Source organism: Phytophthora cinnamomi, assembly GCF_018691715.1.
Source record: "Phytophthora cinnamomi strain GKB4 chromosome Unknown Contig44, whole genome shotgun sequence".
Taxonomy (NCBI): domain Eukaryota; phylum Oomycota; class Peronosporomycetes; order Peronosporales; family Peronosporaceae; genus Phytophthora; species Phytophthora cinnamomi.
The window spans coordinates 393,224-417,803 of record NW_027150977.1 but is presented as its reverse complement, the minus strand read 5'-3'; the positions used below and the strand labels follow the sequence as shown (position 1 = coordinate 417,803).

The window sequence follows — 24,580 nt, the reverse complement described above, 5'->3', positions numbered from 1 at the left end:
AGGCCTGCAAATGTCTCCCCGTCCACTACCGGCGTGGCACCTCGGCCACCAGCGTCGGCACCTTCCTTCAGATTTGGGGGCGAGTCGTTGCGGGGAATCGAGCGGCAACGCAACGCAGTAGAGACCGGTCGCCGTGGCAATTGCCCACGCTCGCTTTCGTCCCTCATTGAAGCTACATATCCAGCAAGCATTGGGTCTCAATTTGGGAGCAATCCGATGACTCCCGAAGCAGCAGGAACTGCACGCGCGACCAAAGCTGTCGACGAACAAGTGCAATTGCAGCGAGTTGAAGTGTGTGTCGCAACATACCCAGCAACGGTTTTGCCGCCGAACAATGAAGGCAGCCACCACGCTGCGAGTCTGCCAACGCAAAAATATTAAAGTGATGCCGCCGCCACAGCAGCGCAACTCTGTCGTCAATAGCCTCTAAGCGAAGTGTTGGTCGTACGAGTTGAAGCGATACATGTACGCTGGTGTCCTCACGCACGCGTTGACGCCGTCGATCACCAAGAGCGCTGTCCTCACGTTGGTAGACGCAGATGCACCCAAATGAAAAAAATGCCGAGCGGATCGGAATCCGGCTCAGGAAGAAATCAGAGCTGCGTCGGCCGTGCAAGAATCAAACTCGCACAGGAATGCTGCTGCTGTAGCTGACAGCCCGAAATTTGGTGCAGTCCGACCGACCTAACGGCCACCACAACGGCTTCGCAGCTCGCTGTCAGCAGCACGGTGATTGCCGGGTGTGTCTGCAATAAATTCCGAGCGCTTCACAAGCGGCGGCACCGCGGCGGATTGGCTGCAACGCGGTGGCAGCCATCAAAATGTCGCGCCCTCCTGGCCGACCTTGGGCCGACCCCACTGCTCAATTTGCCTCATTACGGCCAGGGCGATTCGCCAGTCGAGCAAACCAACGCGATCATGGGTATCTCGTCGTGCGCTTCAACGTGCAGCACGCCGATCATCAACTTCTCGGGCTACTACCGCAAGCGTGCGGCTTCAGTGGAGCTGCCGGAGGCCACGGCGTGGCTTGAACACCTGCAGCTAAACCTGCGCACCGTCACGAACGCCGGCCCCAGCAAGGCCACCCGGGTGCAGTACGAGGTGCGCGCGAGCTACGCGTCGCCGCGCTGCTGCCAGGACGCACCTCAGCTCGTGTGGACGGTCACGCGGCCCTTCGACGCCTACAGGCGCTTCCGCAAGCAGCTGCTGCGCCGCCTGCAGCCCGGCCACGCGTGCCCCGCCGAGTGCAAGTGGCTGTACGCCGTGGTGAAGAACCACTTCCCCAAGCCTAAACTGCTCGCCGCCAACTCGCCGCGCACGGCCGAGGCGCGCAGACAAGCGCTCGTGCGGGTACTGCGGACGCTGCAGGCGTCGCTGGTCAACCGCGGCAACCAAGGCTGCAGCGTGCTGGTGCACGGTGTGTGCCGCGAGTTCGCCACCTTCATCCTGGGCGAAAATGCCAAGCTGCCCGACGTGGCCATGGCGCTGAGCGGCTGCAGCTCGGACCGCAGCACGCGCGACTCGTCCGCGTCCTTCACGTCGGACTGCAGCGACGATGAGGACTACTGCGAGGACATCTCGCCCTTCGACGACCTGTATGGGTGCAGGAGCGGCCGAGGATACTGCAAGTCCGAGTCCGGCCAGTGAAGGAAGAAGCGACGATGACATCGCTACAGAAGCATCATTTACACGGAACACAGCACAGCAGCTTCAACGGAGCAGTGCAGCTCAGGACAAGACATGACAGCTCGTGCCCCGCGCGATGTCGTCGAGAGAACCAAGGCTATCGACAGAGAACTGCGCAGAGCTCCATAGGAGGAGGCCGAGGAGGTCAAGGTCTCGCAAGCAACCCGGTGTGGTGTGGCGTTAGACAGACGTGCCTCTGCGGACCGCGGAGAAAGAGACCGTCGCAGCAGCAATGCAAGCAAGCGTGTACATTTTCAGTCGCCTTAGTACTGTACCATTAGTATCAATCCAGCTTGCGTCGTGTGAATGCTTGTTTAGCTGCCGTCGACGTAACCTATGATGTCGCTCTCGCCATAGACATGCTTGGGCTCTCGGAGTTGGACTGGGCTCCAAGAGCTGCGAGCCTTGAGGCGGGATGACGCTCGCTTTCCTGTCCTGCGGGCAGCACGCACCCTTCAAGCGTATGCACAAGGGTCCCTTGTGCGTACGAGAGATTCAAAGTGCGTTCACGACGCACTTGTTGGACAGACACCGAAGTGCCTCCTGCTGCTGGGACTTCAACGCCCGTTAAACGTAACACCAGCTCGCATGTCCACGTGGTGTCAACTGGCCACGCCACGTGGTTTGTCTCCAGGAGACTCTCCTCCTTGAGCGCTTGTGGGCCAAGCCGCGTGAACCTGGATCGCCTCCATCTGCCGCGAACTAACGCAGCCGTTCCACATGATCAGCAGTGTGATTCCTCTGACAACACCATCGCACTCGTAATCGGCCCGAACTAACGGGTTGTGCTGGGCTGGCGGTGCCGTCGTGCTCGCCATTGAGCGGTGCTTCCAATTCCAACCCTTGTTAAACGCCCTGCAGACGTTCCACTCGACTGACGTGGACCTGCCACATTGATCTGACCCCGATCTTGACTCCACGAGCGCGCCAAGCCTAGCGGAGCTGCAGGTCAGTCTTATCCCGGCCTCTGCGGGTGTATCTGGCCATCTCACCCGCCAAGCAAAGTTTTAAAGTTTGAGCACGCTCTTCTGGTGGTCAGCGCTGTGTGTTCACCACCGCTCGACGACGACAACGACGGGTTGCGCGCCTATCGCCGCGTTGCGAGCGCCGTGCGCCAGGAGCGTTCGTCTCCAAATCTGAACGAACGTCCAACCGACTGATGCCCCGCGGCACGCCGTTGCCGTCGCCGTCGCCCTCGCTGGGATCGCAGGCGTCGCCCGCCTCCTCCATGAGCCTCAAGAGCCTACTGCACACTCCGCTCGCCGAGCCAGATCTGGTGGTCTGGCTGCGCGACCTCACGCTCGACATGACCACGAGCCACAAGCCTCACCAGAATGTCCGCTTCGAGCTCGCGGTGTGCCGCAAGCACCCGAAGGCGCAGCTCTCGGTCGAGGCCGAGTCGTGGACACACAGCCGGCCGTTCAGCGACTACAGCGCGCTCCGGAAGAACCTGCTGCGAGAGCTGCAGCCAGGACACAACTGCTCGGCCGAGTGCAAGTGGCTCTACACGGTCGTGAAGCAGCACTTCCCGAAGACGCAGATGACCTTCGCGCTATGCTCACTCAAGACCGAGCGGCGGCGAGCCGCGCTGCTGCGAGCGATGACCACAATCCAGTCGACCCTCGTGACCCACGGGAACCGCGGCTGCAAGGTGCTCATGGGGGGCGTGCTCAACACTTTCTCAACGTTCCTGGTCGGCGACAGAGTGTCGCTGTCGAGCTCCACCTCACCGGCGCTGCCCTCTCGACAAGGCCTGTTGGGTCTGCCTAGTAGTCTCGGGCGAAGGCTCGCGAGCCTTCGCAGCCTCGCACGCGTGCGCGCCAGATGAGAGGCGCGTGAAGCTCCTTCCGTAGCGTCTCGTAGCAAGTCCTGGCGAGCGAACGAAGCGACCTGGGCGACCAAAGGTAACCGCGTACTATACGAACTTGTCCTATTACCGACCGCCGCAGCGGCCACGGCATTTCAAATCGCTTCCACATCCTTTAGTTGAAGAGCTTGCGCACACGCAGTGAGGTGACTGCGCTCGCCCCACATCCGGGCGATATACACACGCTGGCAACCCACTTTGCAATTCCCAGGAAGCGACAGCACACGCAGGCAGGTGCCATCCTAGCGAGAATCGACTGGATTCGGGTCGATTGACATGGTGGCGGACGGAGTTGACGCGCGCACACATTCTCGTCTCACTTCAACTGCGACCACCACTCTGCACATACAGACCTTACTTGCGGCATCCGGTTCGCCACGTGGGCTTACATTTGGGGCGGACGATCAGCACCCGGGCGTCACTCACGTCGTCAACAACATACTTGCAGCCTACGCGCGTTGAGGGTTCAGCTGGAATCTCGATCCTTGCTTCCGCTCGTGCTGCGTGGATTGCCAACCTGGTCGCACCCTGGCTTACGGGCGTGCTGTAGAGCACGAGTTGAGTCCCATCAACGCGCGCTCTGCTCTGCTCGCTCAATCTCGAGATGGCACGCCGGAAAGCGAGTCCAAGTTGAACATAGCCGGCAGAGCTGAAGCTGAAGCTGCGCGGAGAAGCGTTGCGTGGATTTGCGGGCTATCCAGCGGATTGTGGAGTTCTGCTGCTTCAGCGCGCGCCTCGGCGTCAACACGCGGGCCACCGAGAAAATTCGCTGCGGACAGCGCTTACGGCTCCGGCTCGGAGATTGTGCGGAGCGACCATAATCGTCAGGCCGGAGCCAGCCACCGGTTGTTAAGTCGGCTGTCCGTTTGGCGCGCCGCTCCAGTTGGCTCATTTCAGAACTCACCTCAGTGTACAATGACCTCGCCCACCACAGCACCCCTGCCGGCTTACAACTCGTTCGCCGCGCGCAAACGATCGTCGCCGGCCGTCAAGCCGCTGCCCGAGGCGGTGGCGTGGCTCAAGGACCTCAATCTGGAGATGACCTCTACCAACTCCATCCGCAGCGCCGTGCAGTACAACCTGCGCGTGCAGTACCAGCCTCAGGGTGCCGCCGCCTCGAGCTGGGACGTGCGGCGCTCATTCGACCAGTACCGGTCGTTCCAGAAGCGCCTGCTGCGCAAGCTCCAGCCCAAGCACACCTGCAAGGCCGAGTGCCGCTGGCTCTACAGCACCGTCAAGAAGCACTTCCCCAAGCCCACGCTGCTCGGCTCGCACTGCCCGCCGATCGTGGACCAGCGCCGCCGGGCGCTGCTGCAGCTGCTGAGGACCGTGCAGGCCTCCATCGTCAACCACGGCAACCGCAACTGCAAGATCATGATGGGCGACGTGAGCCAGGAGTTCGCCGCCTTCCTGTCGGGCGACGGCGCCGACGGCGCGACACCCCCGCTCACCCCCACGACGGGCTCCGAGATGGAGACGTCCGCCGGCTCGCTGCCGTCCTTCACCGGCTCCGTCACGTCGGACGACGGCGAGGAGGAAGACACGGTGAGCTACGACATGAACGCGTTCGCCGACTGGAGGCTGCCCGTCGAGCACAGCCTCCTCGAGCGCACCAGCAGCTCGCCCATGTAAGCCAAGTATCTAATATTTAAGCCCATACCTAGAGACCTAAAAGCCTAAACCATAGAACACGTAACCTATGCATCACCTCCAAACATGGTTTGTTTGTTCGCCTGGATTTTGGTATCGGGGTTTGACACCGAGCTGCAGCAGCATGCGGAGTCAAGAAGACCGCGCGTGCCTGCCGACAGCATGACGTGGAGATTCATTCATGTTCACGCAGCCGATTGCACGCAAGCCGGCCGCCACGCACGCGTCAAAGACAAGCTTGCAGCACGATCGAGCGGCGAGCCCAACGATCGTGCCGTGCTGTGCTGGTACAGGTGCAACAGGTCGTTGCAGTCGTTGCAGTTCGTTTTGACGCGGCCTGGCCAGCTGGACGGGTGTGTTTAGCTCCGCGTGGTGGTGGCGGTGCTGCCGGCTGGATTTTTCCAGCGGGCTCGAGTGTGGACGCCTTTTGGCCGCGCTGTTGCCGCGTCGGACCCCGCATCGTCTCATGGGGAGCGAGTGCTCCAAACGACCGCGCGACGTTCAAAGCGAAGCCATCAATCCGAGCGCGGCACTCACGGGGGTAGGAACACGGCGAAGCAGCGGCGACGCCACGACGGACAAGATCAAGATGGGGCCGAAGATTCGGAGCCCGGAGCTCCGTCGGTCTCCGACCGAAGCGCGCTGGCCACGTCAGCGCCGCGGCGCCAGTGCAAGTCCGGGGCTCCGTCTCTCGCCGCCGTCGTCGACGAGCACATGCACTTTGGACATCGACGCCACGTCGTCCACTCGCGCCGGCTGGCAGCAACGGGCCGAAACGCCTGGCCAACCTCTTGATGCTCAACGGCGATGGCTGCTGGTTGCTAGCTGCACTGCTGCCTAGGTGCCTGTATGTAGCTGCTGCATGAGTGCTTCATGGCAGAGAATGAAGCTGCAGCAGGAGAATTTTGTCATATCAGCAGCACACCTAGATACCAAGGAGAAGCAATGTTCTCCTTGGTGTGCGTCACGCAGCTCGTCCGTCCATCACTCGAATGGGTGCGATCCAGGTCGGTGCTGGTCGTTACGGCGCGCGGGCCAATCGCAGGCCGCCAGCGACCCGGACAGGCTCGTAAGCATCGGTCATTCTACAACTGGCGCGCGGCGGAACGTTCACTTCCAGGCTCACAGCGGACCTGCGGCGCAGAAAAGCGCGGAAGGATCTTCAGAGCAGCAGCAGCAGCAACAGTACAGTGCCATTCTCTAAGCAACAGGCAGCAGGCAACAGGGACCGCAGTATGGTCGGCACCATGATCGAGAACTCGTCGTGCAGCACTAGCAGCAGCACGAGCACGAGCACGAGCACTAGCTCGAGCAGCGGCAGTGGCGGCTGCGCCGGCTCGGCGCCGCGCTCGGCCGCATGCCTCAAGCGCGCCGGCCCCATGGCCGTGCCCGAGACGGTGGCGTGGCTGGACCACCTGACGCTCGAGCTGCACACGGCCTCGGAGGGCGGCAAGCCGCAGTACCAGCTCACCATGAAGTACAGCCCGCCGAAGCTGGCGGCCGGCGCGAGCTGGACCATCGGCCGGCCCTTTGACGAGTACCGCGCCTTCCAGAAGCGGCTGCTCAAGCGCATGCAGCACGGCCACTCGTGCGGCGCTGAGTGCAAGTGGCTCTACCGGGTGGTCAAGCACTACTTCCCGCAGAAGTCACTCTTCTGCAACAGCTGCCCCAAGGTGGTGGCGGCGCGCCAGCAGACGCTCATCCGCTGCCTCACCACCGTGCAGGCCTCGCTCGTGAACCGCGGCAACCACGGCTGCCGCGTGCTCGTGCACGACGTGGCCGCCGAGTTCAACCGCTTCGTGGTCAAGGGCATGAAGGACCTGGAGGCCTCGGCCGCCACGGACTCCTCCGAGCTCAGCGCCGTCACGCGCGACTCACTCGACTCGCTCAGCGAGGGCGAGGACGACGACGACGACGACAGCGACTCCGAGAACGAGCAGGAAGAGGAGCACGAGTGCGACGCCTGCCACAGTCGACACGCCGTGTGCCGCACGCACAGCAGCCTCAAGACATAGAGCAGCAGCAGTCAAGCGCAGCCACGAGCGCGAGAAGGGGAAGAGCACCTTCGTGTACACTATTAGTCAAGTACTACGCAGTAGTTAACAGGTTAGTGCCTGGTAGGTGTCGGTAATACAGTCAAGGAGCAGAGCCGCACCATCAACGGGCACCGTCTTAGTCATGCGTGCGACTAGCTACATGTACACCATCAAATGGGTTGGGACATGCCGCCTGATGACTACGATGACTCCGAGCGTCGTCAATGAAGACGCACACCTGAAGACGCACACCTCGCTTGTCGCAGGAAGGAAGGCTGCAGCTCAGCGTGCAGCGAACCCACTTCTTGGGAACGGATATTTGAAGCCATGTGAGGTTGAAGCGGCGCCAAATGAGACCGTCACTTGGCGATCTTCCGGCAGAGAACGATGGTGGGGGCTCGCCGCGTGCGGAAGCGCTCGACGTGCGCGTGCCCGCTGCTGCCGACGTACGTGGGCCTGCTGGAGCCGCTGCAACTGACGCTGCAGGCCGCGCGCGACACCCAACGCCCGCTCTTCGTGCTGCACGTCCAGCGCCGCATCAATCCTTGCTCGGGCGCCTCCAACGGGCGTCAGAGCCCAACCAGCACCAGCAGAAGCAGTTCGTGGAGCTCCACGCACCCCTTTGAGGACTTCGAGGCGCTGCACCGGCGGCTGACGCTGGCGCTGCAGCACGGCCACTTCTGCAACGCCGGCTGTCCGTGGCTCTTCTCGCTCCTGACCAGCGAGTTCCCCAAGAAGCACATTTTCCAGCGCAAATCGAGCCCGCGGACGGTCGAGGCGCGGCGCGCCAAGCTGCTGGAGCTGCTCACATCCACGCTCGAGTTCCTGCTGGACAGGAAGAACCACGCCTGCAGCGTCGCCACGACGGACGTGGCCAAGCTGCTGGCCGAGTTCCTGTACGGCGAGGACGCCGTCGCGCAGTACATCCTCGAGTCGTACTCCGAGACGGAGAGCGCCTCCACGAACAACAGCAGTCGCCGCAGGAGTCTGGGCGTCCTGTGTAGCGAGCAGGAGGACGCTGCGAGCAACCAGGATGCGGCCAGCACCAATAGTGGGGAGTCTGGCGCCGGCCCCAGCATCTGCGGTGTGTGCAGCGGAGCGCTGACCTGCGAAGCCGACACGACCAAGAGCGACAGCGGCACAGAAGCGAGCCCCGCCAGGGAAAGTCGACGCCGGTCTTCCGTCTACGCCACGGTGCTGCGGTGCGGCCACCAGTTCCACGACGAGTGCATCGTGCCCGTGCTGAACGAGACGCTGCGCTGCCCGACCTGCCACCACCTCGAAATCAGCCACGACACCAGCCCTGACTGAAGTGCGCGCGGTGGTAAACATGCCGCTCTGCGCTTTGTCATGATCAAGACAATCCAGTCGCCGTGGGGTCATTTAATACGACGCGGCTAATCGAGCGGTGCAGTCTGATTACACCGCGTGAAGCTGCGCGATCAGAGAGGCATCAACAGCAAATCGCTCGGTACTCTGGAGTCCAGATGCCCGGCGATTGCTGCAATCGGGACACCCGGCGTGGCCGCATAATCCAGCAGACAAGCGCACGACCATTGCTGGTCTCACGTGGCCAGCACCGCCGCGCTGCAGCCTTTCATTGCCCAATTTGCCTCGCAGCAACTACAGCACCCCGCCACCTACGATAACTTCAACGCGTTTCGTTCACGGCGCACAATGATGTCCTCCGGCTCCAGCATGTCGCTCTCCTCGCGTCGTCGCCGCCGTCGACGCGCGACCATCGCCGGACCCCCAGGCACGCCCGCCAAGAGCCCGTTGCCCTCTCCAACTTCGTTCCGAGCGCCGACTATCGCGTACCTGGACCAGTTCGAGCTCAGCATGACGGCCACGAAGGTCAAGCTCGAGCACGGCAAGGACGTTCGCTACGCACTGACCGTGACCCCCACGACGGACAGCTCGCAGCAGTGGACTGTGAGTCGGTCGTTCAAGGAGCTGCAGGCCTTCCAGCAGCGACTGCTCGAGGTCATGCAGCTCGGCCATCTCTGTCACGCCGAGTGTCCGTACTTGTACTCGAGCATCAAGGGCCGATTCCCCAAGGAGTGCTACCTCTACTCGTCCAGCTCATTCGTCATGGGCAAGCGCAGCCACGCCATCGAGGAGTGCTTCAACACGCTGCTGGAGGCGCTCCGCAAGCGCGAGAACCACTCGAACTGCAGCATTCTGCCGGGCATCGTGGCGCAGGAGCTCATCTCGTTCCTAAACGAGGACCTGCCGATCGAGCACGAGTTCCGCTGGGAGAACTTCGGGAGCTTCTCCAAGACGCCGAGCAGCAGCTCGACGTTCTATAGCACGGACGGCAGCAGCCGCAGCTTGACCCCCACGGGTGGGTCGGGCCACTGCTGGCACTCGAACAGCGACAACAGCCTCGAGTCCTTCGGCAGCAGCAACAGCATGAACGTTTTGGACTTGTGCGGGCTGTGCGCCAATGACGACGCGGCCAAGGGGTCGTTGACAGCGCTGAGCTGCGGCCACCGATTCCACGACGAGTGCGTCGTGGCCAAACTCAACGAGACGCTGGCGTGCCCCACGTGCGGCCAAGCTCTGAGCTGAGACCCTACTTGCCTATTCGTAGCGTTTTCATGTACTCCTGCCTTATTCCCAGGGCGCCGAAAGTAATAATTCCGCGCTCCATCAATTAATCGATCGATCAACCGATCAATCAATCAATCAATCGATCAATCACGACTTCATCGGTCTTATTCCTCAAGCTGTTGAGAATTGCGCTAAGTTTTTCTTTCACCTGGGGCCACCCAAAACTATCACATCGACATCAATTCACATCCAAGAGCAATTGCGAGCCCTCAGCTTAGTGGACATCGCCACAAGCTGCTCATCGGACCGTGCGACTCCCTGGGCAGTATCCAGGCCCCCACCTTCAAAAGGCCGCTATGAGTGTTGTGGACGCGCATAAGATGCTGCGATTGGGCTACGGTGCATTTTGGTGAGCTGTGTTTCAAGGTGTCGAGCCGTTACTGATGATGCCGCCCAGCTCAAAATGGTGCAAACCGAACAATCATGTTGGGCGACCTTGACCAGCAGGAGCGCTGCACTGCATTCCCCATTTCCGCCCTCACCAGCAAAATAACACTTGACAGACATCGCTAACGCTGCAAAATGAGCTCGAAACACACTCGGAAGAAGCGATTGCTGCCCGTTGGCCCGCTGCCGCCTCAGGTTGCGTGGCTCGACTGCATTTCGATGGACGTGACGCCGATAACTGCCAACCCGCGGACTTCCTGTCGTCGAGTTGACTACCTGCTCACGGTCAAGTGCCAGTCCCGAGACCCGTCGGAGGTGTCGACCTGGCACCTGGTGCGCTCCTTCGACGAGTTTCGCTTCTTCCGTAAGCGTTTGGTGGCGGCGCTACAGCGTGGCCACTTCTGCCAGGCCGAGTGTCCGTGGCTGTTCACGTTCCTCAATAGCTACTACCCCAAGTCGCAGTTGGTGGGCAGCTCGCTGTCCCGGGTGGTGGCCAGACGCAGGAAGACGCTGACGCGCAGTTTGGCTACGATCCGCAGCTTCCTCCTGAACAGAACCAACCACGTCTGTCCGCTGGTCATGCAGGACGTCGCAAAGGAGCTGCTGGAGTTCGTGGTGGGCGAGCCGCAGGACCGACACGGACAGATACCCGAGTGGCTTCCACAACTGCTGCAGAGGTGGCGGGACGGAGACGTGGAGCTGCTGGAGGACTCGGCCAGCTCGGACGAGACGGCGTCGAGCGACGAGGCGGCAGTGGAGAACTGCGCGCTCTGCGAGAACCCGCTGGTAGGCCCTCATCTGAAGGACAATAGACCCGAGCAGGACGGCGATCGCTGGTCGCAACTAGTTGTGGCGGAGCCGATCTCGACGTTGTCATGCGGCCACCACTTCCACGACGAATGCTTGATCGACAAGCTCAACGAGGCACTGCAGTGCCCGACATGCGGCCACCAGGAGGCTTGGTGAGGCGAGGCTATTGAACATTGACAGCGTATAACAATGTACGGAAGGAGAGGTGTGGACACGAAGTAAGTAGAACCAAACGTGTTGAAGTGCAAAAGCATAACAGACATTTTTTTTACATTGAAACGAAGAGCTCACGCAAAAAATACCGGTGACACTACAGTCCAGTTCTCGACGTCCACTTTCCAAGGCCAGTTCTCGACGTCCAGTTTCCAAGTCCAGTTCCCGCCCGTGAAGAATACTGCAGCGGCATTTGCTGCAGCTGTAGAAGCACTGGTGTTGTAAACACTGAGCTCAAAGTTTTGATTTTTTACAGCTCCAGGCCTTTTCCCGAAGATACTTTCTGGAAGCTTGGGCTCTTCCGCGCGCACCCGAGAGAGCGCGTTGCTGCACCGGCACAGCTTCAGCACTTGCTCGGATGTGTTGTTCAACATACAAATCGCGGAACGTTGGGCAGTCGTGATTCACGATGTGACGGGAGCACTTGTCCAAGAGATCTTCCGCCTTCGCGCTCGCGTCACTGCTATAACTGAGCCTCGACTGGTAATAAATGTATGCGTAAGGAACTCCGACTTGGATGAGCTCACATGGAGCTTCCAACGCAGCTCGTCGCGACACGTTTTGCATCGGGAAATTGGGAACGTATGGAGCTCCATCACATGGTGTCAACCGAGAGCGAGCCATGGAACGGCGCGAGGAGAACGCTCTGCATCTGCTCCAAAGGCACCGAGACCATAACGGCGTTTACGCGCGGTGTGGTCCAGCTGGATGGCGGCTTACGCTCGGCCCCACCTGCCGTGATACATGTATGCGAAGCGAGGCGAGGAGGGCAATGGACGCAGCCTCGCTCTATACGACGAGAAGTAGCATAGCGATTCACCAACGCACGTGCCACCATGGTGGCGACCCTGGAGGTATGTAAACCCTCGGTTCGAGTCCCTCGCACGAGAGTTTCCTCTCGCACTTGGCGTCGCCGCGTTGTGTTTAGCACCTTGGCCAGTGTCGCAATATGTAGGATTCACGAGCCCCCATCCATCGATCGCTGGACTCGGACTTTGGCGGCTGAGACCAAACAAGTCTCTTTTGGTGGAGTGAATAAACTGCGTTACTAACGTTGACCGTCCTGCTGAAAACGCCGCGTCGGGCCGTTCTATTTTCCAACCCATACTGAAACCAAGTCTGGATGGTTCAGAGGGGATCTCAACTGCCGGACGATGGACTTGTTCCGACCCGGACTAAAAAAGCCAGATCCCATCCACCCGATAATTTCGCGAGTGGGTCTCCGCTCTGCAGACTGCAGGCGATGGCTTCCCAGCTGGCCCGTCCACCCAAATGGCAGCGCAGCGAACAAACCCACCGCGAAGAATCCATCGCGCAACTTCATTCAGCAATTCGATCCGTCCGTGCCTGTCAGTCGCTCCCGTTTCGCCAGCGGTTAGACAGTTCTAACCAGTCGCCTGCCTGAGAATGGCCACGGACTCGAACTCGCCCATGCAGCTGCAGCGCCACCCCAAGTGCTCGGCGCTCTACGCCTCGCGCGTCCGCCGCAACTCGCGGGTCGCCGCCCCGGAGCCGCTGGCCGCCAGCGTCGCCTACTTGGCCAACGTGGCGGTGGAGGTGACCACCAAGACGCTGAACCGAGACGCGTCCACCTTCGCGCTGACCGTGCACGACCGCAAGTCCAGCTCCACCTGGCGCCACCTCCGCTCGTACGCGGACTGCCGCGCCTTCCAGGCACGCGTGCTGCAGGCGCTGAGTCGCGGCCACCTCTGCTTCGCCGAGTGCCCCTGGCTCTTCGCCTACGTGCAGCGGGCGCTGCCGACCGAGCGCCCGGCCCACCATTTGCTCCGCGTGGCCGGCCACGGCCCCAAGCCCCGCGTCGTGGAGAACCGGCGCCAAGCGCTCGCTAAGCTCTTCGCGACGTTGCAGCGCGTGCTGCTCAACCCGCTCAACCAAAAGTGCACAGTGCTCATGCAGCAAGTGGCGCCCGAAGTCATGACGTTCATCACGAACCGAAGTGAGGACGCCGGTAAGGAGTCTCTAAACTCGCCGACCAACGACCGACCGCTGGCCAAAACCTTCTCGGAGTCGTTCATGTTCGAGATCGACGAGCACGAGGAAGCAGTGGCAGCTGACGTTGACGCTGACGCAACGTACGGACAGGCGAGCACCGCCACCACGGCGAGTCTCGACGATTTGGAGGAAGAATCGCCACTGGAGGAAGAAGTAGAAGCCACTGCAGCACTGGAGAAAGTGGTGGCCGGCCAGCGCGTGTGCTGCGCCATGTGCGCCCTACACAAAAGTCGGTCGGACGAGCAGGTTTTCGCCTGCTGGCGAGCCGAAACTATGAGCAGTCGGTTTATGAGGCTGCGGGCGGGCGCCGGCGCCGAGCGCGTTTCCATCGTGGCTAAAAGGCAACAGACACCATCACAAGCAGAGCAGGAGACACAGCAGGTTAAGGCCGTGTGGGAATCGCCCACGTATTCGCAACGCGTGACGTCACCCTTGGAATCGATGGCAGTTCTAGGTGGTCGCGGGTCGGACGTCGTCGTCGTGGAACATGACGGAACCCCGAAGGACCCTTTTCCAGGCTCCCCGAGCACGCCCGGCACCCCGCCCCGAGACTCGGTCACGTCGTCCAGGAGCTCGTCGGTCTGCGAAATCGACCTGGCCATGTTGGACTCGTGGAACTTGTCGGGGCCGGCACCAAAATCGAAACCGGCATCGGCGCCGGCGTCGAAATCGTCGCCGTCTGCCGGACTCGAGAACATTCGGCGGATGCCTCGTCGGTCGCTCGTCGTGCTCAACTCGCTGCGCAGCAAATTCTCGACCCGCAAGAACTGCATGGGTGTCGCTATTTAAGAGAAAAAGTATGGTCGCACAATGAAATGCTAAAGAAAATATCAACAACAACGTAGGCAATGCCACCTCACCACTCAACGGCGCTGAGTACTTGGCTTTGTGGACACGGGAATTCCAGATTGATCGATAGGAAGAAGAGATCGCATCGAAGCACTGCGCCACCTTGTTGCTGCTACAAAGAGATCGTTGCTGCAGTTCTTGGTGGCAAAGTTAAATTGCGCCGCCTCGCAGATTGCGCCGGGCGCCACCAGTGCCCGAGACGTACCACGTCTCGCGTATCGATAGCGGTATCGACGTCCGACCTCATCTAGGCGAATAGACAGGTAGACACGCTGGCGATTTTGACGTACATCAGTAAGCCCTTGATACGAACGATGCGACGAGTCATCGAGCGTCCTGTTTTCTGACGCCAGCGCGGCTTCAACAGCAGTCGATCATTGCTGGATTTGGATGGTCGAGGCCAGGAACCATTCCAGATGCAAGCTCAAGCACTGAAGCTGTGGACCCCCGACGAAGTATGTAGTCTGTTCCTGCGGATTTGGGCGTGAATTTCCTTCAACTAACTATTTTTTGCTCTTTTTCTCGAAAACCAGGACAATCTGCTGCGTGAAGCTGTTCGCCAACACGGAGCCCAACGATGGGACCTCATCGCCTCGGCCGTCCCGAACCACTCGGAGGCTTCATGTTCCGCTCGCTGGGAAGAATTGCAAAGTCGACGGGCTTTGGCGCGACAACCATGGACTCAACACGAAGACGAGATGTTGAGCTCCATTGTTGAACGTGAAGGTGCGAGTCAGTGGACGGTGGTGGCGTCGCTGTTGCCCGGACGAAACGCAAAGCAATGCCGGGAGCGGTGGCACCACCAGCTCGATCCGTCGATCAAGCGAGAAGCATGGTCTGCTGATGAAGACACGCTGCTGGTGACTCTGCAGCGGAAATTTGGGAACGCGTGGTCTCGGATGGTGGCGTATCTACCTGGACGTACGGACAATGCTATCAAGAACCGCTGGCACTCGGCCCAGTTGCGACGACGCAGACGCGCGAGTAATTGGCATTCGGATGTCGAGAACACTGTCGAGAACACCAGCCGTGAAGCTATCACGCAGCAAGTTCCCGCCTCTTCAACCAGCGCAATACAAACCTACTCGAGCGCTGTTTCAAGTGTGGCCGGAGAAGAAGAGCACTCGAGTTGCGCTTGGAATGTAGTCGATGATGTTGACCTGGTTTGGGCAGAGCTTGCTGAGATCCTGCTTGACGAAACTGAATGAGTGCGTTGCTGACTTTCTGGAGGAATGCCGACGGGCTCAAACAGAAATATTACTCTAGATGAGTTGTCATGGAAAGCAGTAAAGAGAAATCTGTGTAACTGTATGAGAATGGTCTGAGTTAGCGCGTGCGAAATGTTGAGTGTGCGGTGTGATGGCAGTGACTTGTTTCGTTCGCAGACACCATCCATCAATCATTCACAGCGCATACGAGCAATGGGAGACGTGGCGCGTGGATGTAGACGTGGACATGCGTGGACCTCCATCGTTGGAAGTTCTTGACTGCTTCGTGAAGCCCCCCAAAAGCAGGTAGTCGCATTTGGAAATGTTATTCTCTCACAAAAAGTGGCGTTATGAACTAAGCCGTGGGGTCTGGCATGGCGCTGTCCAAAACAGCAAAATTGCTTGAAGAATTCTTTTCATGTGATCACAGTCTTGAAAGCCTCGTCGCACGAAAGTTTATTTACCTGAATTGATCGATGCTAGGGATAGAGAGCGAAGAGACAAAGCGTTGGACGGCGCTCTCACATCTGAGCCAAGGTGAGACTCAGCCTCCGGCCGGAAGTGAAGCACATTATTTCTGCCAAGCCGCCCAAGATGAAAGTTCCAGCACGAGCACGGTGGGCTCCAGCTGAAGTAAGGCGCTTCTGCGATAGCTACTAAGATGCCTTGACAACCAAATGGAACTCGTTAATTTTGCTTCATTTGAGCAGGACGACCTGCTTCGTGACGCTGTTCGCCACCACGGGGTACGGCATTGGGACTACGTCGCCTCGGCTGTCCCGAATCACTCGAAAGCATCTTGTTCAGCTCGGTGGGATGAGCTCCAGACGCCTCTTACCCGACATCCATGGAGCATCCAAGAAGACGAGTTCCTGCGGACGTTCGTGGGCTGCGATGGCGCGAGTCAATGGGCGATCGTAGGGTCACATTTGTCCGGACGAAACGCGAAGCAATGTCGGGGACGGTGGCACCACCAGCTCGACCCGTCGATCAAGCGAGAAGCATGGTCTGCTGATGAAGACACGTTGCTGGTGACTCTGCAGCGTAAATTCGGGAACGCGTGGTCTCGGATGGCGGCGTATCTTCCTGGCCGTAGAGACAATGCCATAAAAAAATCGCTGGCACTCGGCTCGCTTCAAGTCTCGCAGGCAATACGCGGAAAACCGGACCTGGGCTTCGGGGAACCTGAACGTCGAGAGCCAAACTAGCTCGATAGTGCCGTTGTTACCACAGGAGTTTGGTGTGCACGACTCGCTACCGCCCTCGATATTGGAGTCGAATCTCGATGCCGACCTAGAGCGCATGTGGACTGAGGTGGCAGCTTGCCTATTTGATGACCCATACGACGGTGACGGCCACGATAGCGAGTAGCTTTGACAAGGCACTGTTCTCCAGTATCGGGGTCTTGAGAATTGATATGGCTCGTGCGAGCCACTCAGGAGAATCAGAGACCCGCTCTCAATTTGTAGCTGGTAGAAGAACAAGTTCTTGAGACTCGTATGTAAAAACCTTCTTCCTGTTCGTTCCTATCCTGCAGCCTCACATTTGCGTAGGACGGGCGTCTACTAGCCACTTTACGGCTTTGGTGCTGGCGAAAGTAGCTTCGCAGAGCCCGTCGATGTCACGGAAAGCGGCGACACTGGAATGAGTTTCCTCGAGCCTGAAGACTTGGCAGAAAATGAAAGCCGTTCCTTCAATGCATTCCTCGCTCTCTCGCTCAGAGAGGTTTCCGTCCCATTGCCGGCGTGGGAGCTGCTACCGCTGCCCTTCCTTTGGCGCCGATTTTGCCGGTTTGCAACCTTTTTAATGTTGAATTTGGTCACGTGCGCCACGAGCATGATCTTGTTTTCCTGCGGAGAGAAGGTTTGGCGTTTTCGAGCGTAGCAGAAGTAGAATAACGTGTAGAATATGACGATGAGGGCGAACCCCATGGCATCAATGCCCCCGTCATCGTGAATGGTGAGCAGCGTCGTTGCCATAAGAATCCAAACCAACAACGAGCAGATGGCGCCAGCGATTCCGAACGGACTGCGAAACTCGGAGCTCTTGATGTTGCGGTAGTTCCGCTTCAGCGCGATGTAGCCGATACATTGGCCTGAGTACGACATGGCCGCGGAGAGCATGCAAATTCCCACAAAACTATCTCCAACCTGTGGCAAGAAGTAGACGAGGATGCAGAGTGCGTAGCTCCATGCCGAACCGATAAGTAATGCGTTGTACGGGGTGTTGCTGCTTGCAGTTGTCCTGGCGAAGACCGGAAACAGTAATTTCGATGTCGACAGTGCGGCGATGAGTTTACCGTACGCCCACATGAAGCCGAACGCTGTCCCGAAGGCTCCTGGGAGCGATAGCAGGGCACTGGACTCATTCGAGATACCTAGAAACTGCGTGAAACCTAGGTTGAAGGGGATGTCATTCGTCGGCAGATCGACCACTCCAGGGGCAAGCGATAGCGTCACAAAAACGACCATGACCCCGGTCACGAATACGATCGATATGCAGGACAGCTGCGCTACTGGAATAACTTTCTTCGGGGCATCGATTTGATCGCACGCTAAGCTTAATGCCTCGATCCCCACGAAGAACCACGCAGCGTGGGGCAGTGCCAGCATGAAGCCTCGAAATCCCCCGATGAATTCATAGTCGGGGATAGCAGCGTATTTGGAGAAATTCACGTACGGGAGCGAGCCGAAGCAGAAAAGCACGAGGAAAAAGATTGACAGCACCCCAAGAAGCCCGCTAACGATCCAGAAGACCCGGTCCCCCTTGATGGTTATCGCGAGGGCGGCCACGTAGAAGATGGCCCAGGTCAACGGGTGATATGGCGCCAAGCTGGGCGCTGCCCCCACTATAAGCTCGGCGAACGAGATGACGGAGGCCGACACGTAGACGATGTACTCGGTTATATCGCAGCACCCGATCATGAAGGCTGGGTAGAACCCAAGTGTGCATCGTGCCAGACCGTAGGCGCCTCCAGCGAATGGCAAGGCTCCGTTGATTTCCGCGATGCAGCACGTCAGCAGCAGATACCCGACTCCGATGAGGAAGTACGCGATGATGAAGCTGAAAGCCCCAGCCTGGACGCCCCCGTTCCAGTCGAAGTATTCTCCCCCGATCACGATGGTGATTCCAAGCAAGAAGATGTCGGCTTTTCCAGGTTTGTATCGCGTTAAAGCATTGCCAGCGGTTGGTCCCACCGCAGTGCTCTGAACGTCTTGAGAGCTGGAGGATTCGCCAGAATTGGGTAGAAGGTCACTGCTAGAGGGTGGGGCTTGCAGAACTTTACCAGACGACACCAGAATGTTGTGCATTTTGGCGAGAACCATGGCGGTTGACGGGCCTGAGCACCAGAAGTGTGATTCGTGACTGCATTGTGACGGATTATTTTCAACGAGGCATTCTCAGGAGGACCGACGTGACGGTACGACGTAGTGTTGGGGATTAAATAGTTCGACAGTTTCTTCGATGGCGTGGCTAAAGCAGTCATTAGGCCGTTGGATGTGGAACCTACGACGGCACTTCCTCGCACACTTGCCCCTGTTACATGTTTCCCACTTTGATGTTTCGGTTTTGCAGGATTCATCACCTTTTGGTCCGAAGATACCGGCTTCACTGCATGGATCAGAAAGCCCTCCTTTTTTTGCAACCATCTTGATGGTGAACGGCCACGAACACGATTTTTTTTGTGTAGTGTGAACGTTTGGTAACTTGAGTGTAGCAAACGTGGAACGATGTGAAGGGACCACAACGCTAATGATTTTGAGCCGACCGAGGCAGCTTGTGGTGTCTGGATTCTTGGCCTACATCTTCCAAAATTCACAACGTTGGTGTCGAGTGCAGCAAAAAAAAAAGAATACCATGAGGCTTGCTCCGATTGTATTGCCCAGTAGACGCGGGAAACAGAAGCTGCACTGACTGGACTTGCTAAACTAACGTTAATTACTTTGAGGAGGTCGCTCACCGTAGGACCAAGTGACGAAATGGGAATTTTCAGCCGCACAGCGGGTGAACATGCTTTTTTCCGCAATTTGTCGGCTTGAGACGCCTCTGTTCCCCTCGGGTGTGATGACAGCTACCGGTTGAATTAACAATTCGGTTTCGCCGGGCGGCAGTGATCTTCCTGGCGTTGGATTTTGTGGCCTGTGCGATCAGCAGGACCTTATTTCCTGATCCGAAGTCGCCAACAAATTCAAGCTGAACATTGGATGCACACGTGCCGAAGTTCGAATAGGGGAGCGATTCAAGGCAAAAGAGAAGGATCGTGGCCAGCGACGTAAATCCAACAAAAATGTTGACTAGCCAGCAGAACCGGTCGCTTTTGATGTTCTTGACATTGGTAGTTGTGTAGAAGAACGTCCACAACACATGCTGATACTCCCCAATTGTCGATAGCGCGACGAGGAGATTCGTGAACAAGAGCACGCCGGCTGAAACGTACGCGGTTTACTCAAGAGAGTCGCAGCACCCGATCTGAAATGCAGGGTAGAGCCTAAACGAGAGCGCGTTAAACCGTAAGAACCGCTTGCCACCAGAAGAGAACTGTTGATCTCACCCAGGCAAGTGCACACGTAATGTACGCGGTAGCCATAAGCAGGCACGGGATAAGGAACGTGAAGATTCCAGCCGAGAGTCCGCTATTCCAACCGAAGTACTGGCCTCCGATCGTGATACTAATTCCTAGCAGGTAGATGTCGAGCTTCCTGGGTTTATAGCCGCGTTCTTGTACAGAATTCACCAACCCTGCAGTCGTATGAGCATCCCGAACACTCGAAGGATTTGGCAGGCGTGGTAAATTTTCATGTCGGCCAGACTGTTTGAGTTTTAGTGAAAAAAATTGTAGGTAGTGAAGGGCATCGAGGACCACGATGTTTGAAGTAGAGAACTGAAGGTTCAGACTCGAGTGAAAAGCCGTGTCGGCCAGCCTCCAAAAACAAGAGATAACGAGACGCAGCATATTCTTGAGAATCGATAGGAACACCGGGATAAGGCGAGATTGTCGTCTTGGTGTTGTGGCTTCAATTGACGAACACACGTAGGCCCAGGTCTTGCATTGTTTACTAATGGGACTAAATTGACATTCCAACTATTCTCTTGCATCGCTCCTGGCCCCCTAGCAGACCGCACAATGACGTTCAACGTCTAAAATGCAAACGAATAACTGTGAGAGGTGCGCCTAAATCAGTGCGGATGTCGTGATACAAGTTTTAGAGCAAATCGAAAAATCTAGGGGCATACTCGCGTATCTGACAGAATTTCGTGCATCGGTTCGAGCTAGCGTAACCCGCTCTTGTTCGCCGACGAAACGTGCACTATCCTCTTGGACCTTTCAACTTGAGATGTATCTGTGTTTGTACGCCTGCTAGCTGTGAATGCGTGGACGTGGCTAGTTCGCTTTTGGCGGCTCGCTGCTACTTTCTTGATGTTAAACTTCGTCACGTGGGCGATCAGCATAACTTTGTTCTCCTGGGCTGAGAACGTCTGCTGCTTCCGAGCGTAGGCGAAGTAATACGTCGACAGTGCCAGGACCATGAGCAGAAATGCGATGAGCGCTACTCCACTGTCATCTTGGAAACCAATCAGTGCGATGGCAGTGAAAATCCAGATAACCATCGAGTAGAAGGCCCCCCAAATTCCGAATGGACTCGAAAAAGACGAACTCTTGATGTTTTTGTGGTTCCATTTCAGCGAGATGTAGCCGATGCATTGCCCCGTGTACGACACAGACGCCGACAGGATGCAAACTCGGAATAACTCTGCTGTCAGAATGGGAAAAATGTACACGATAATGCAGAATCCGTAGCTACAGATTGATCCGAGCAGCAGCGCGGCGTAGGGCATTCCGTTGCTTTTGGTGCTCGTCGAAAAAATCGGAAGCAGCAGGTGCGAAGCTGACATGGCGTAGATGATTTTACCGTAGCACCACATGAATCCAACAGCTTTGGCGAGTGTTGCTGGCATCGATAAAATGCTAGTGAAACCGTGTGAAGTGTTGAATATAAGTTGAAAGCCTCTGCAAAATGGAAAAGGCTCAGTGGCGAGTGTGCTGACACCAGGTGGTAGGGAAATCGTCACGAAGAAGACCACGATTCCGGTCGTCACTAGCGTCGAAATACATGAAATTTGAGCTGCTGGGATGATCTTCTTTGGGTTTTCAATGTTGTCACTTGCTAACGTGAGAGATTCAGCGCCTATGAAAAACCAAGCGATCAACGGGAGCGCGTTCATGAAACTTGTGAAGTCGCCGACGACGGCGATGTCCGATTTTGCAGCATATTTGTCGAAGTTGACGTACGGGAGGGAGCCAAAGCAAAACACTGCCAGGACGACAAGTGAAGTGATTCCAAGCCAGCGATTGACGAGCCAGAACACACGGTCGCCCTTGATATTCAAAGCTAGTGCCGTCAAGTAGAAGATGGCCCAGAGCAACGGCCGATAGTCTAGAATGGCCGGAATCGCTTCTGCTAATAGATCGGTGAACGCTAGCACCCCTGCCGACACGTAAGCCGTGTATTCGAGTGCATCACAGCAGCCGATCATGAAGGCAGGGTAGAACCCCAGTGTGCATCGCGCCAAACCGTACGCTCCACCAGCAAATGGAAGTGCACCATTGATCTCAGCCAGACAACTGCAAAGCGTGATGTAGCCACTAGCGATGATGATATACGCGATGAGGAGCGAGTAAATACCAGCCGAGACACCACTGTTCCAACCAAAGTACTGTCCGCCGATAGCGATGCTGATGCCAAGCAGGTAGATGTCCAACTTACCCGGATGGAATGTGGCGGGTAGCTGGGGTTTGAGAGGCCCCGGTGTCGTATTGGCTTCGCGGACGCTTGCATTCCTCGGCGTACTGGGAAGATTTTCACTGCGAGGGGCTTGACTTGGTAGTACTTTTCGCGACAGATAGAGGATGTCTCGAATGCACGAGATCATTGAGCAAGAGCTGTGTGCTGTTCGTTGGGATGCGCTATGACTGTCGTAGCCCACGTTAGTCCGCACTCAGGTATTTCGGCGGATAACACGGACAAGTGCGCACGAACGAAACGGCCTGTATGGACTCCACGTCTGTGGACACAGTATTTCTGGTGGTGAATTAAACCCTTTTTAATGGAGAGGCCTCCGACGATCCCTTGGCATTGAGCTGAAACAACGATAAGGATCAGCATTTTCGTTTTACTTCCGCTCGCGAAGAAGACTCGACTAGACGTAATGATCGCGCTGCCAAGATGTACTCCACCCCTTTATGAAAACCCTTGAAGTACGATGCTTTTGTCTGAACCCGACATACAATTCAAGGGCGAATCTGGGCTAGCACAACAGAGGCTTTCAGAAGCAATGTGAGGTCATGGCTAATGCGTTCATGTACAAATCTCTATATCTTGACGTAGTGAGTTATCTCGCGTTATTCGAGCGCACAACTAGTTTGGCACTTACGAGGCCCCACTTGCCGTTGGTCTCTGTCTGAGAAGTTTCGGTGCCCCCAGTGTGTTTGCTGTTGCTGCTAAGCTTCTTGACTTTATTTCTACCAGCGGCCACCTTTCTAGCATTGAACTTTGTCACGTGAGCCACCAGCATCACTCGATTTTCTGCTGCAGAGAACGTCTGACGCTTCCGTGAGTACCCGTAGTAGAACACCGTGAGGGTTACCACTGTCACTCCGAACGCGATGACCTCCACTCCGCCGTTATCCTGGAACGCAACCAGCGCGATGATGGCTAAAATCCATATCATCATAGAGTACGCGGCCCCTGCAATGCCAAACGGACTCTGGAATTCTGAGCTCTTGATGTTGCGATAGTTTCGTTTGAGGGAGATGTAGCCGATACACTGGCCCGTGTACGACATGAATCCCGACAGAATGCAGATGCGGAACAAGTGGGTGCCTACAGCGGGGACGAAGTAGGAGATGATGCATAGAATGTAGCTAACCGCAGAGCCTGCCAAAAGGGCCCCATAAGGAGTCTCGTTCTCTTTCGTGGTCTTGGACAGGAACTTGGGTAGCAGGCGAGACATAGCCATGGCGACGATGAGTTTGCCGTAGCACCACATGAACCCGAAAGCAGTAGCGTATGTAGCAGGAAGTGACAGCACCGTGGCCGCATGATGGGAAAGCTTAAACATAAGCTTGAATCCTCTGTTAAACGGCACGAGCTCCGTCGGGAGCGTTGCTAGCCCTGGAGGGAGCGATGCTGTCACAAAGTAGACAACCAGTCCACTGGTAAACAGTGTCAGAACGCACGAGACTTGAGCTACCGGGATAATTTTCTTAGGTTGGTCGACCTGATCACTGGACAAACTGAGCGCTTCTACACCAACGAAGAACCAAGCCGCCAGTGGTAAGGACTTCATGAACCCGTGGAATCCGTCGACAAATTCAAGGTTGGGGACAGCGCCATATTCTGCAAAATCGACGTATGCGAGTGATCCAAGGCAGTAAATCACCACGATGACGAGCGAAAGTACTCCAATGCCCAGGTTGAATACCCAGAAGACTCGACCCCCTTTGATCTGGATACACAGCGCGCTTGCGTAGAATAGTGCCCAGAGCAGGGGTGACAAAGACTGCAGCGACGGATCAGAATCCAGGATGAGGTCGACGAAAGAAATCACTGATGCCGAGACGTACGCGATGTACTCGAGTGCCTCGCAGCATCCAACCATGAATGCCGGATAGAATCCTAGAGTGCACCGAGCCAGTCCGTAAGAGCCTCCTGCAAATGGCAGCGCGCCGGTGATTTCTGCCGTGCAGCAGCATAAAGTGGTGTAGGCCGAGGAGAGGAGAATAAACCCGGTGAAAAAGCTGTAGATACCTGCGTTGATTCCTCCGTTCCAACCGAAATACTGGCCACCGATGACGATTGTGATCCCTAGCGTGAAGATGTCCCACTTGCCAGGTATGTATTTGGTTGCTGGTGTTGTACTGGCGGATGGGCCTGACGCTCGCTGGGCATCGCGCGAGTCTGCTTGTTTCTCGCGGCTAGGCTTGATTTGAATCGTAGGAGGTGACAGCGGCTGTACTAGCATCGTTCGTCGGAACGGGCTGCGAACCATGATGAAAACTGGCGCTCGAACTCGCGTGGACGCAAATGTAGCAGAGCTGCCAAGTCCAATTGTGCTATTTCGGATGGCAAGATGCACCAGAACTCCTCAAGACAGCATGGATAAGACTTCCGAGGGAATCCTAATTCGCGAACGGATAAAGAGAACAGTTGTATAGATAGCAACAAAGGCTTTCATTTGATAAGACG

At 57.3% G+C, this 24,580-nt stretch overlaps 13 protein-coding genes across 13 annotated transcripts; 10 read left to right on the top strand and 3 right to left on the bottom strand.

Moving 5' to 3' along the window:
• Positions 1-918: 918 nt before the first annotated feature.
• On the top strand, positions 919-1,647 carry IUM83_13698 (Phox homologous domain; the record flags this gene model as incomplete). Its single annotated transcript, XM_067938392.1, has 1 exon — positions 919-1,647. The coding sequence occupies one exon, from the start codon at positions 919-921 to the stop codon at positions 1,645-1,647; it is 729 nt and encodes a 242-aa protein (XP_067790852.1).
• A 1,198-nt stretch (positions 1,648-2,845) lies between these two features.
• IUM83_13697 (uncharacterized protein) lies at positions 2,846-3,514 on the top strand (the record flags this gene model as incomplete). The annotated part of the gene is made up of 1 exon (XM_067938391.1): positions 2,846-3,514. The coding sequence occupies one exon, from the start codon at positions 2,846-2,848 to the stop codon at positions 3,512-3,514; it is 669 nt and encodes a 222-aa protein (XP_067790846.1).
• Positions 3,515-4,468: 954 nt separating this feature from the next.
• On the top strand, positions 4,469-5,185 carry IUM83_13696 (uncharacterized protein; the record flags this gene model as incomplete). Its single annotated transcript, XM_067938390.1, has 1 exon — positions 4,469-5,185. The coding sequence occupies one exon, from the start codon at positions 4,469-4,471 to the stop codon at positions 5,183-5,185; it is 717 nt and encodes a 238-aa protein (XP_067790854.1).
• Positions 5,186-6,438: 1,253 nt separating this feature from the next.
• IUM83_13695 (uncharacterized protein) lies at positions 6,439-7,218 on the top strand (the record flags this gene model as incomplete). Its single annotated transcript, XM_067938389.1, has 1 exon — positions 6,439-7,218. One exon carries the CDS (start codon positions 6,439-6,441, stop codon positions 7,216-7,218), a length of 780 nt encoding a protein of 259 aa, XP_067790853.1.
• A 408-nt stretch (positions 7,219-7,626) lies between these two features.
• IUM83_13694 (uncharacterized protein) lies at positions 7,627-8,550 on the top strand (the record flags this gene model as incomplete). The annotated part of the gene is made up of 1 exon (XM_067938388.1): positions 7,627-8,550. The coding sequence occupies one exon, from the start codon at positions 7,627-7,629 to the stop codon at positions 8,548-8,550; it is 924 nt and encodes a 307-aa protein (XP_067790735.1).
• A 387-nt stretch (positions 8,551-8,937) lies between these two features.
• Positions 8,938-9,810, top strand: IUM83_13693 (uncharacterized protein; the record flags this gene model as incomplete). The annotated part of the gene is made up of 1 exon (XM_067938387.1): positions 8,938-9,810. The coding sequence occupies one exon, from the start codon at positions 8,938-8,940 to the stop codon at positions 9,808-9,810; it is 873 nt and encodes a 290-aa protein (XP_067790855.1).
• Positions 9,811-10,458: 648 nt separating this feature from the next.
• IUM83_13692 (Crinkler (CRN) family protein) lies at positions 10,459-11,205 on the top strand (the record flags this gene model as incomplete). Its single annotated transcript, XM_067938386.1, has 1 exon — positions 10,459-11,205. One exon carries the CDS (start codon positions 10,459-10,461, stop codon positions 11,203-11,205), a length of 747 nt encoding a protein of 248 aa, XP_067790856.1.
• A 1,464-nt stretch (positions 11,206-12,669) lies between these two features.
• IUM83_13691 (PROTEIN C09E7.6) lies at positions 12,670-14,064 on the top strand (the record flags this gene model as incomplete). Its single annotated transcript, XM_067938385.1, has 1 exon — positions 12,670-14,064. The coding sequence occupies one exon, from the start codon at positions 12,670-12,672 to the stop codon at positions 14,062-14,064; it is 1,395 nt and encodes a 464-aa protein (XP_067790857.1).
• A 476-nt stretch (positions 14,065-14,540) lies between these two features.
• Positions 14,541-15,332, top strand: IUM83_13690 (Myb-like protein; the record flags this gene model as incomplete). The annotated part of the gene is made up of 2 exons (XM_067938384.1): positions 14,541-14,579; positions 14,658-15,332. 2 exons carry the CDS (start codon positions 14,541-14,543, stop codon positions 15,330-15,332), a joined length of 714 nt encoding a protein of 237 aa, XP_067790858.1.
• Positions 15,333-15,926: 594 nt separating this feature from the next.
• IUM83_13689 (myb domain protein 3r-5) lies at positions 15,927-16,540 on the top strand (the record flags this gene model as incomplete). The annotated part of the gene is made up of 2 exons (XM_067938383.1): positions 15,927-15,965; positions 16,043-16,540. The coding sequence occupies 2 exons, from the start codon at positions 15,927-15,929 to the stop codon at positions 16,538-16,540; spliced, it is 537 nt and encodes a 178-aa protein (XP_067790754.1).
• Positions 16,541-16,906: 366 nt separating this feature from the next.
• IUM83_13688 (putative transporter) lies at positions 16,907-18,658 on the bottom strand (the record flags this gene model as incomplete). Its single annotated transcript, XM_067938382.1, has 1 exon — positions 16,907-18,658. The coding sequence occupies one exon, from the start codon at positions 18,656-18,658 to the stop codon at positions 16,907-16,909; it is 1,752 nt and encodes a 583-aa protein (XP_067790698.1).
• Positions 18,659-20,603: 1,945 nt separating this feature from the next.
• IUM83_13687 (putative amino acid permease YfnA) lies at positions 20,604-22,094 on the bottom strand (the record flags this gene model as incomplete). Its single annotated transcript, XM_067938381.1, has 1 exon — positions 20,604-22,094. One exon carries the CDS (start codon positions 22,092-22,094, stop codon positions 20,604-20,606), a length of 1,491 nt encoding a protein of 496 aa, XP_067790758.1.
• Positions 22,095-22,724: 630 nt separating this feature from the next.
• IUM83_13686 (putative amino acid permease YfnA) lies at positions 22,725-24,383 on the bottom strand (the record flags this gene model as incomplete). Its single annotated transcript, XM_067938380.1, has 1 exon — positions 22,725-24,383. The coding sequence occupies one exon, from the start codon at positions 24,381-24,383 to the stop codon at positions 22,725-22,727; it is 1,659 nt and encodes a 552-aa protein (XP_067790757.1).
• Positions 24,384-24,580: the final 197 nt, after the last annotated feature.